Source organism: Xenopus laevis, chromosome 2S, assembly GCF_017654675.1.
Source record: "Xenopus laevis strain J_2021 chromosome 2S, Xenopus_laevis_v10.1, whole genome shotgun sequence".
NCBI classification, from domain to species: Eukaryota; Metazoa; Chordata; class Amphibia; order Anura; family Pipidae; genus Xenopus; species Xenopus laevis.
Window position 1 is genome coordinate 132996791 of NC_054374.1, and position 12725 is coordinate 133009515.

Below are 12725 nucleotides of genomic sequence, written 5' to 3' on the forward strand. Positions count from 1 at the left end.
ACAGGAAAAATAACATGGCTTTACACTGAAATAAGTGACTTATTTTGTCTCGGACATTGCTTTCAGTCAAATGTTAGATAATATACAGTATGTATTGTATACTTGGGCCAAAGAGTCCAAACAAAATAAAATGATATGAAAATGTCAATATTCTTAAAAATAATACTGCTTATTATTTCTCTAATAGGTTTCCAGTATTTAGGTCAAATAGGCTAAAGATGCATATGCTGTGCGTCTGGTCAATAATCAGAACTGGTATATCTGAGTTTTTTAATGTATTTTTTGCAATTTAAGCTTGTTCAAATTTGCTGTATTTCGGGTTTAGGCAGGAATAGTAGCGGTAGTAAGTGTGGTTGGTGAATTACTGCATACACAACCTTGTCAATGAGAGAGAGTGTTTTCTGACCTGCAAATCACTCCCAAATCTGACATAATATTTACACTGTTAGCCTCGCAACTATATATATATATATATATATATATATATATATATATATATATATATATATATATATATATATATATATATATATATATATATATAATGTTTAGGGCCCTTTATGAGCCCCTACAGATGTTGCTCTATATTGAATAAACACATACAAATATATACCTACAATTTACACTGGGAACTTGAAACTACGAGTCTCTTGACATTTTCATGAACATAATACATGCAATTGCTTCCCTCTTTTTTCTGGTTATAGAAGCAATGCCTCCATTGTGGCAACAATTTTCTGTACGTCCAGAAAAGGCAAAAACAGCGTACAATCTTAATGCTTTTGTATAACAAATGTTGTATATTAAGACTTTGCACATAGAGGTTATGCATACATGTTTGTAACTATAGTTGCTAACGAAGTACAGCTAATAGTATAATAACTAAGCAATGTCAGATTTGGGAGGAGCCTTTCCTTAAAATAGGCATTGTAGAAGAAATTTGGATGTTGCCTTGGTAAAGGGTTGGGAATCTCCGAAACATTGCCATGGTTTGTCCTCTGTTGTACTGCATTAATGTGCTGTTGTAAATACCTCTTTGCATATAGATACAGAACTAAGTAGTATTATACGTGTATATTTTATATGTGTGTGCCCATACACCCAGTGAAAATCGGGACAGGGGCTGTCCTGATTGAAAAATTTAGATACCAAGCAAGTGGATATGGGTATTGGGCTCATTATATTAATTTTTTCCATCCTGTGTGGCTTTCACTTTCATTCTCAAATATAAATAGAGGAAGAATATAAAACAGAAATAACGAACTTGCAAAGAAGAGTTAGAAGATGAGGACATACCGGTACTGCAGGAAGGATTTAGTGTAAAAAATACTTACTGCCCTATAGTTTTGCAAGGGTTTATTTGATTGTCACAGTGAACTCAAACCCACTTTTAGTGGCTGTTCGTGATCAGTGGAATGATTGATTGATTTATTGGCAAGTATTTATTTGTATTTCCAATGCTAAATAGAAAAAGGTTAAGTGTGTCTCCTTGCTACTAAAGATGAACTGTCTAGAAAAAATATTTTCAAGCCCAACAGAAAAGCTATTCCCAAACATTAACCCTAACCCACACCACAACACTGGACTGTTCAGAAAGGCTGCCGTATCAGTACCGATATATGCAATAGTTGCTTGGCTACAATTAAACAATTGACTGGATACTATAGCACAGGTTTTTATCGGCTTATGTAGAATTTTACTTTATCCTGTTCTTCATATTAGATGGTCGTGTTAAAGTCAGGGTCACTAAGATCCATCGGGGAAGCTTTGAGCAAAAAGAAAGAAAGGTGAGAGAGATGAGCAACGAGAACCCCCAGCTAAGACACATTGAGAATGTTGTTAAGGACCTGCTTGAGAAAGAAGGACTGAAGGCAGAAGGTATGCCTGGTGTAGATTATAAAACCCTCTGCTTTCTTGACGTTGTGGTTATATGCAAGATCTTTGGAAAGTTCCAGGTGCTGTTAATATATTCATATTTAATTGTTATATGGTTTTCTCTTAGTGCTTCTCTCTTGGCTATGTGGTACCTCTCTTTGGCTTGTGTATGGTATTTTGCATGGTTTAAGCAGTGTGTGCTCTCTAATTATTATAATGGGGATTTGCTTATAGAAGCTCTACCTGGGAAGTAAAAAATAACAAGAGCAGATCCAGAAGCTGTTGGGTTGCCAGTTGGGTTGTATGTATGTAAAGAAAAAAATCTATATTCCACAAGGTTTGGGGACTTGGTAAGATTTTGTTGTGGGCACACTAACCTATTTATGCCACTGCTTATTACTATGTAACTAACCTTGGGAACTAGTGGTGTTTTGACTTGAGGAAGTGCATAATTTTCTCTAAAGGTAATGCTAAATTCTTAAATTAAACCAAGTATTATAAAGTATCATGCTCTCCATCCCAAAACTGTATTGCATATTGGGCAAGCATTGGATCAGTCCAATGATTCAATGGCTCCGCCAGAGACCCATGTTCAAATCATAACGAAGGCTGATTTGGTTGCCACATGCCGCAATAAGCTGCCAACTCAGTCTGAAGGGGGGGGGGGTACAAGCTGGCAACTTTTATCAGCCTGTGTATGGTTGAATCTTTTTATGGATAATATTCATAGTAAAGGGCTTATTGCTGAATATAATTTATAACTGGCTAATTCTTGAATAGGCATTTTCCATTCCATATTCCATGTTAATTGTTTTTGTAATTGTGCAAAAAGTAATCTTCTACATTAAGCGACGCTCGTACTGTGGAAATATGCTTGTCAAAATAAGCGTGAGGTTTACTACAAGCGACTCTTTCCTATGCAATAATATATGATATATGTTGCATCTCAGATACCTTTGTCTTAACAAGGGCACTTACAGCATTCCTCTTCTGGGACAAACCACCTACACTAACCAGATTTGGCTTTTTCTTTATACTAGGTAAAATAGAAATTAAGATTCTTACGACTGGAGACTTTAGTGATGAAGAATCCTTTTCAGAAGAGGACACCAAGAACCTGCAAGATATTATTTTCAACATACTGGTAAGACGTAGTGTGGAAAGAATTCTTTACATAGTATATAGAAGATTTAAAGAAAATGTAGCCTCTAAAATACTATGTTTGGCGGGAACCCGTTGTGATGGGAACAAATGACGTATAGCTCGTATCACTAATTAAAAAACTCTGTAAAAACATACTATAAAAGACCTTCCTTAAAAACCTCATTTTCAGTATATAGAAACTATAAAAAGTCAATCACCACTAGTGGTTTACAGAGCTATTAATCAAAAAAATAGTGTAACATAAAATGGAATAGAAACAAAACATAAAACAAACAACTTTGTCAAAAGATTAAGTTTAAAGCTTTTACAGAGTGAATAAACTAAAAATACTGAAAGAAAGAAGAAGAAAGAAAGGGGGAAAAAAAGGGGGGGATGAAAAAGGAAAAAGGCCGCTTCATAATTAGCGAAGAATTACCCAGAAAGAAATGGTAAAGCACAATTGTAATTAGCTAAAATGTATTTAAAAAAAGATGTACTAAATATCAATGCAAAAATCTTGAGTCATTGGTCCCTAGTCCTCAAAAAAATCATGACACTTCTCTCAGGATCCAAAAACCGGCCTGTGGGTCTAAAGTCAGACCATAGACTGTCGCTAGATCCAGACATATGTTTGTGCCTGAGAATAAATATTAAACAAGGGAAAGTTGTAAGTTGTGCTCACCAATAATTTTCAAAACATTAAGTGGGGGTGCACTGCAATTGTGACCGAAAAATTCATACAAACAAATACAAGAAGAATGAAATGTATGTATTTTGTAGTCACAGCCTCATTGCACCCACGCTTAATGTTTTAAAAATTATTGGTGAGCACAACTTTCCCTTGTTTGTTATAGTTTATACAGGATCAGTGGCTTCCACCCTTCCCAGCTATAGTCAGGTGATCCCAGTGGTGGGCAATAAAAGGGCAACCATGTTTGGGAGTTTTAAACTTGAAAGCAGAAAGTAAGTTGCAGGTAAAACTTAGTCCCTGTGTAAAATGTGTATTGAAGCCATTTCTTAATGAATCAGATGAAAGTTGACTGTAGGACTGGCGATACCAGGGTGGCCTTTGACCTAGTTGGCCATCTTGAATATATTGCATTATGTGGACAAGCAATCCCTGTGATTTGCTTAAGGCACAAAATGTCTTACATATATTTATAATGGGTTTAGTGTATTTGTTTAGTGTATATATGTGTGTGTGTGTGTGTGTGTGTGTGTGTGTGTGTGTGTGTGTGTGTGTGTGTGTGTGTGTGTGTGTGTGTGTGTGTGTGTGTGTGTGTGTGTGTGTGTGTGTGTGTGTGTATATATATATATATATATATATATATATATATATATATATATATATATATATATATATATATATATAGGTAAGCAAATAGACAGCACTCCAAGGAATATTCACCAGGGTAATATATGCGAAAGAAGTTTTATTGAATCTGACGTTTCAGCTCTATTGCAGAGCTTTCATCAGGGAAGGGAAAACAGAGAATGGTGTCCAGTGAGGGATTTAAAAACGCTATTTTGGCGCCAATGAACGTTGCTAGGCAACCAAAACAACATAGGACTATTTGGCCCTGGAATGTGGGGATTGGGTTTAGGTGGTGGAACAAATGGCTGCCCTAGATCTTCCGCGCTAATAATTGGTACAGACAGTCCGATGGCAGCGTCAGCACGTCGGCGGTATCGCTGACTGGCTGCGCAGCTTCCCTGTCTAGCACCCTCTAGCTTGACACCGAGTGTTGCTAGGGGTGCTGCGCGTGGAGATGGGGGGGTGTGACCGCTTGCACCTCGATAGCCGCTCCGCCCACCGAACCTCCGTGTCATAGACACCGCCCACCAATACAGCACCATGGACGGGGAGGTAACCACGCCCACAGTACACCCACTTTAGCAGCTGTCGCTTTATGGCCACAATATTCAGCTGACACTTAGCCGGGAGACTGGAGATTGCGCTATAGAGGAGTAGGTCACCATGTATAAACTTGTTTGGCACTGACACTTTCCGCACAGTCCTATGTTGTTTTGGTTGCCTAGCAACGTTCATTGGCGCCAAAATAGCGTTTTTAAATCCCTCACTGGACACCATTCTCTGTTTTCCCTTCCCTGATGAAAGCTCTGCAATAGAGCTGAAATGTCGGATTCAATAAAACTTCTTTCGCATATATTACCCTGGTGAATATTCCTTGGAGTGCTGTCTATTTGCTTACCTACATTTAACCTACCTCGACTAGCACCCGGGTTCTGATCTGGCTGAAGGTGTGCGTCCACAAGAACTAGTATACACGGACTTACCTATGTTGGTGGCTCCTCGGCTCGCACCCTGCTACTAAAGACATAAGGGGAACGAACCCACATTCGCCCCCTTCCTTACTATGGACTGATCTTTTAATTTGTATTAGAGGCTACACATCGGGAACCAGATTTGGTCCAGCAGATGATTCAAGGCACTACGGGCACCACGTCGGAGGCACTGACTCTACACTCCACACGATTCCCCTGACCAGATTTGTCTCAGTAGCTGTTTTAAGGCAACACGGACGTCACGTCGGAAGCACGGGCCCCGCACTATACAAGACTCTCCTGGCTGCCAATCCTCCATCTACTTGCACATTGAGGCATGGCAGAGAGCTTATCCCAACTCCCACTGGACATCGACACTAGCTTGGACTTTGCATTCACTACCCAGGACGCAGATCGTATACTCTTCTCGGAAGCACCACAAGATCTAATAGTGAGTAAAACAAACACTGATATTTACCATGATCTTCTAAACCTTAAACGCAAGGAACAGGACTTTCTACTGCATGGCATTTACCTTTCGAACTATCATAGGCAACGGTTAATCCCCAGGGGCTTTAGAATTAATAATATACCGACCCTGGGCCGTAACAATCCAGACTTCTGTTCGAAATGGTGTGGGATACTAAATAGATGCTCCTTCGATCTGATACTTCTTGTGGTGGAGCAGGTGGGCAAGGACTTAACGGCAACAAGGAGCGAGATCTCCCAGCTGGAACAACAACATCTGGCAGACCTACGGACTGACACAACCACGGACTGGTTGGACAAACTGCAGAAACAAATAGACAAATACAAACAAGACCTAACATCTTTTAAACAAAACAAACTTAAGAAAGTCTCGGATGACTATAAGAATAAACGAGTCTACGGTTGGTTGATGGGCATTAAATCGGACAACTATAGACCTCCACTGAGACGCCGCAAACATATCCCAAGAACGCTCCGCACGGTCGACAGCTCAGACCAGTCTACAGATTCAGACAATGCCACAGACATACCTTTTTTAGGGGTGGAGACAAGATCCAAAAAAGTAAAAGAAAAAGAAGGAAGCGACAGCACACAAGACGTGGGGGGCATAAAAATAAGAGGGAAACCCCCAAGAGGCAGGAGGACATAATATTTAACCTAAGCAAACACATCCTCTCCTCTGGTGAATTCTCACTATTATCCAAAGGTTTATCATTTGTACCCACTACTTCTCCTGACCCTTTCGATATGTTGGTTGATATCCATAGATTCCAAAGAAAACTCAGACTTAAGGAACATTACAAGAACGCACCAGAGAAGGAAATTCCAAAATTTCGAAGTAAAAGCTCCTTTGACCCTCCTAACCCACCCGCTTCCATCAAAACGTTTGGCAACATTTTGAACAGCGAAGTTAACAACATGCCACACAAACCAAAAGCACGTCTGAATCTCACATCGGACGAAAGAAAGGCTATTTCTACACTTAGCAACGACAAGGATCTAGTGATTAGACCTGCAGATAAAGGGGGCGCCATAGTCCTGCTGGACTATGCTTATTACAGAAACAAAATTTTGGGACAACTGGCAGACAACAATACATACAGACCCCTACCAGGGGACCCAACATACAAATTCAAGAAGGAACTGGATGATTTATTGCTGATGGCCAAAAATGCCGGATGGCTTGATACTAGCACATTTGATTATCTAATTACCAAATATCCACGGACACCAGTCATATACACTTTGCCCAAAATCCATAAATCTACTTCGGCACCCCCAGGGAGACCCATTATTTCAGCTATAGGCTCCCTATATCAATCCGTCGCAATTTATGTGGATCACTATCTCCAGCCTCTTGTACGGAACATGATTTCATACACACAGGACTCGGGACATGTCATTAAGAAGTTACAAAGCCTTACATCGATCCCCCCACACAGCATTTTGGTTACTATGGACGTTAAAAGCCTATATACGGTGATACCACATACACAGGGGATTGAAGCCTGCAAAAGAGCACTCATAACAGCACCTCCTAGGAATGTTCCTGTCGAGTTCATAACCCAGCTGCTTGAATTAGCATTATCCAGAAATTTCTTCAGATTCGAAAACCTCTTTTATCTACAGGTCTCCGGCACCGCAATGGGCAGTGCCCTGGCACCATCCTATGCCAACATCTATATGTGGGACTATGAAACAGTTAACATTTTTCCCCATCTCGGGAAGACTATATTATCTTATTTTCGTTACATAGATGATCTCTTCATGATATGGACCGGCACAGAGGATTCACTATTGCAGTTTCACCAACATTTGAATGACCAAGACAGCCCTATCAAACTCACGATCAACCACAGTACTGACAATATTGATTTCCTAGATCTAAACATATTTTTTGATAACGGCACATTGGGCACAAGACTGTTTCGGAAATCGACCGATAGAAACTCTATTCTACATGCGGCAAGCCATCATCCGCCGGCAACGATCCAGGGGATACCTTACTCTCAGTTTATGCGGGTAATACGCAATAACAACACCAGAACCATGGCGGAAACACAACTTAGAGACATGCTTACCAGATTCCTCGAAAGGGGGTACCCCCAGGAGCTGCTTTTGACACAACTCAACAGAGCACTTCAGCACTCACAACAGGATCTTCTGCATCCATCCTCAGGGATGGAACAGCCGAAAGAACAAATGATTTTCACCACTACTTATACCACAGGCTCCCAATATCTAAAGACCAATGTGAACAAGCACTGGCCTATGTTAAGTATGGACGATACACTAAGTCTTCATAGGTCCAAAAGGCCCATAATGGGCTACAAGAGGGGTAAAAGCCTGAAGGACCTTTTGGTCAGAACAGACTTCAAGGGACCCCACAGCAGTAGCACAGATTGGCTCTCCATACAAACCAAACTTGGCTGCTATAGATGCCCCAATTGCGTCACTTGCAGATGTCTATTGGTCGGTCCAGACTTTCCACATCCCCATACAGGTAGGAGATACAAGATACGACATAGACTTACATGTACCTCCACCTACATAGTCTACATTATCACCTGCCCATGTGGACTATACTATGTCGGCAAGACCTGTACTACCTTGAGAGAAAGGATTGGCAACCACAGAGCTGCAATCAGCAAAGCCCTGAGGGAGGGCAATGCCTTACAACCAGTGGCAAGACATTTCCTACAGAAGGGGCACACTCTTCCAACTTTTAAATGCATGGCCATTGATTTTCAACCCTTGTTAAGTAGGGGGGGCAACAGAGAACAGGCATTGCTGAGGAGAGAATCGCGTTGGATACACAGACTTGACACGGTTACCCCAAGAGGACTAAATGAAACTTTGCCCCTGGGTTGCTTTGTCTGAATTGTATATAACCTGTATTTGTGCCCCCAATAGTAAACATTTAGTAATGATACCCGTTTTGCTGCGCTTGAACCTTAGCTACACACTGTGTTTTTAATATGTCACGACCAATGACTCCTCTGCACAATACTACGATTGCTCCCTCCCTCTTGCGCATTAATCAATAGTGTACGTACGTCCTATTTGGCCCTGGAATGTGGGGATTGGGTTTAGGTGGTGGAACAAATGGCTGCCCTAGATCTTCCGCGCTAATAATTGGTACAGACAGTCCGATGGCAGCGTCAGCACGTCGGCGGTATCGCTGACTGGCTGCGCAGCTTCCCTGTCTAGCACCCTCTAGCTTGACACCGAGTGTTGCTAGGGGTGCTGCGCGTGGAGATGGGGGGTGTGACCGCTTGCACCTCGATAGCCGCTCCGCCCACCGAACCTCCGTGTCATAGACACCGCCCACCAATACAGCACCATGGACGGGGAGGTAACCACGCCCACAGTACACCCACTTTAGCAGCTGTCGCTTTATGGCCACAATATTCAGCTGACACTTAGCCGGGAGACTGGAGATTGCGCTATAGAGGAGTAGGTCACCATGTATAAACTTGTTTGGCACTGACACTTTCCGCACAGTCCTATGTTGTTTTGGTTGCCTAGCAACGTTCATTGGCGCCAAAATAGCGTTTTTAAATCCCTCACTGGACACCATTCTCTGTTTTCCCTTCCCTGATGAAAGCTCTGCAATAGAGCTGAAACGTCGGATTCAATAAAACTTCTTTCGCATATATTACCCTGGTGAATATTCCTTGGAGTGCTGTCTATTTGCTTACCTACATTTAACCTACCTCGACTAGCACCCGGGTTCTGATCTGGCTGAAGGTGTGCGTCCACAAGAACTAGTATATATATATATAGATAGATAGATAGATAGATAGATAGATAGATAGATAGATAGATAGATAGATAGAAGTAACCCCCTATTGTAAAATATAAGGATATTATAAGTCACAGAGGATTTTCAAGACAATTCGGCCTCAAGCTTTTATACAGGCCATGGAACTCCGAGGTTACTTCTAATATCCTCAAATTTTAAACAAGGGGTACTTTATTTATTATAATACACAAGTTTACACATGTGAAAAAAATGACATCACATTATTACTCACCGTTTATAAGGAAATAATTTACAATATATTCATGGCTTTTGTGTAATATATATATATATATATATATATATATATATATATATATATATATATATATATTTTAAGACAAGGCAGCTGAGCAAATGAGTTGAGCAAATGCTGCTTTCAATAGCAATTGTTTTTACATATAACTTTTAGGGGCACATTTATCAAGGGTCGAATATCGAGGGTTAATAAACCCTCAAATTCGACCCTCGAATTTAAATCCTTCGAATATCGAATTCAAAGGATTTAGCGCAAATCTTTCGATCGAACAAACGATTCTAATGATTTTAAGGAATCGATCAAAGGATTTTTCTTCGATCAAAACAAGGTTAGAAAAGTGCTGGGGAAGGTCCCCATAGGCTAACATTGAACCTCGGTAGGTTTAAACTGGCGAAGGATGTAGTCGAAGTATTTTTTAAAGAGACAGTACTTCAACTATCGAATAGTCGAAATGATTTTTAGTTTGAATCGAAGTCGAAGGTCGTAGTAGCCTATTCAATGGTCAAAGTACCCAAAAAAATACTTCGAAATTCGAAGTTTTTTTCATTCGAATCCTTCACTCGAGCTTAGTAAATGTGCCCCTAAAAGTTAAAAAAAAAAATTGAATAAATGCATATTGGAAAGTTGCTTAGAATTATGTTTCTTTTATTAGGCAAATGTTTATTTTGGAGTTGACTTGCCCTTTAAGATAATGTCACACAGGGAAATTTGCAGAGTTTTGTCTCTCTCTTAAAAACACACTGCAGATATATCTTGCCTTCAATATAAATGGAAAATGCATGGTTACTGGTAGTGAATCAAGCATAATATGTACATTTACCTTCTGAATCATTCTAAAAGTTTTAAACTTGAATTTGCATGAAATTAATGCTAGAAGCAGTACAATTTGTCATGGTTCATTAATACAGCACAATTCCAACAACTCCAAAATATATATGTGCTAGAAGTCACCACCAGGATGAATCAGGGGATGTTTTGCGGAAAGGCAATTCGTCGCCATGATTCGTTTTTTTAAAAGTCGCAGCAACGAATCTCCACGTTTCCCTTTGGAAAGGCATGGGTAAAAACCTAAAGTAAGTTCCACCATTCAAGAATTCTTTATTTAAACACATTCAAGTGACACAGATATTGCCTACTTGTAGTAGTAATGTCATATTATTCCTGCTGCATATACAGAAACCTCTCGTATCAACTTATACATTATGAATATGTATGCTGTTTAAAATTTCAACAGAGTCCAAATTGGAAAGCCATTTGATGTATATAAAGTACCCTTTCCTCCTCCCCGCTTTTACCGCTTTTCATCTCTAATTCTATTGGCTAGTATTTAAATGCCTTACTGGTGTATGGAGAAACTAGAGCAGCTGCCTTATACAACTCTCTTTTACTAAAAGTCATGTATGTACCTAGATCTGATTTCTGCCTCCTTCATAAATTATTATCCATGGCTGTATATTCATTTTCCGCTAGGTTCAGGGAACAGAAGAGGTTCACAAAGAAAGGAAGCGGCAACAACAGCTAGAGGACAACTATCGATTTGTCTGGAACCAAAATCAAGAAGACTCCAAAAATACAAGGACTGGTGCAGACACGGATGAAGTTGATTTTTAACCTACGCTGGCTGGATATCTCCCAATAAACACTTGAATGAACAATACAATAAACATGAGCTTTGTATCAAATTTTTAGACAAATAAACATAATTGGATTATGGCAATAGTAACACAACATCCTTGTGGACCGTAGTTTTTCCTGCACTTTAAAGATGTTGATGGTAGGGGGTTATCTGAATATAGCAAAGCATACCTAGCAGTAGTTTCTCTAGCTTTCAGTAGTATTGCTTGTACACCAGTACAGTGAAAATACAGTACTTCGATGATTCCAAGGAAAGACTTAAAAAAAGCTTAAGACTGCACTATGGGAAATAAATATGCACTATTTATGGCTCCATTCGTTCAGTTTTTCATATATTGTTTGCCATGGGTATGGCACATGGGACATTTTTTATATCCCAGCATAGAAAGCATCTATCATTGACTTCACTGAGATCTGCCAGAAACAAAACTAATGCTTCTTGTGCACATCAGATTCACATTGAAGTCAGTGGCAGCAGCAGTTCCAGGCACTTTTTTGCTTGCTGAAAACACCCTGTGTTAAATTATCTTTTTTGTGTAGTTGGGGGGGAACGATCATTAATATTTTACTTTTTTTCTCTCTTAACGGTGGGCTCAGTTTTTCCTGATTGAAGTCCTCACAGTAAAAATTGCATTAGAACATGATTTATTCTTAAAGGATTTTGTTAGGATTGTCAGTGACGCACACATGCTCAGTGTGATTTGAGCAGCTACAGTAAGCTTAGGGGTCGTCTAAAATCATCAAGCAGAAAATTAAATTTGCTACAGCATAAACTGATGCTACAGGACTGATGATTAAATTCTGATTCCAAGAGTGCTGGTTTCTGAGCTGCCATGTTGAATTATTTCAGCCTTTTATTGTGTATATGCTACATATTGAGTATATTGTGAGTTGATATAATAGTAAATATGATTCAGATTCCAAAGTTCATTATTTTATAGCTGTAGATAACCCTTAATAAATGGTTATGCCAAAACATGTAGTGTGCCTACACTGCTAATAAACACAATGCAGTGTAAAACTACTGCCTGAATCTGTTTTGATTCTACTTGTATCCTTGGCTATATTGAGATTTGGCCCTTAAAGGAGAACTAAAGAAGTGGGCTAGAAAGGGTGTACATTATTTCTGCTTCTGTACGAGCCCAATGCAAACACATCCCTTTAGCAGGGAAGATCTGTGCCTCCAAAGATGCCCCAGTAGCTCCTCATATTCTTTTCTGCTGACTCACTGCACAT

The 12725-nt window shown here is 39.8% G+C and overlaps 1 protein-coding gene across 2 annotated transcripts in view; it reads left to right on the forward strand.

Moving 5' to 3' along the window:
- os9.S (osteosarcoma amplified 9, endoplasmic reticulum lectin S homeolog) overlaps positions 1-11582 on the forward strand; it is a 37085-nt gene extending 25503 nt beyond the window's left edge. Inside the window, exons 13-15 of one of the 2 annotated variants that reach the window (XM_018250092.2) lie at positions 1723-1878; positions 2916-3019; positions 11325-11582. In XM_018250092.2, the coding sequence (XP_018105581.1) occupies positions 1723-1878; positions 2916-3019; positions 11325-11465 (401 nt within the window). In that variant the 3' untranslated portion in view covers positions 11466-11582. The remainder of the gene's footprint in view (positions 1-1722; positions 1879-2915; positions 3020-11324) is intronic. The other variant, XM_018250093.2, reaches the window with a different exon arrangement.
- Positions 11583-12725: the final 1143 nt, after the last annotated feature.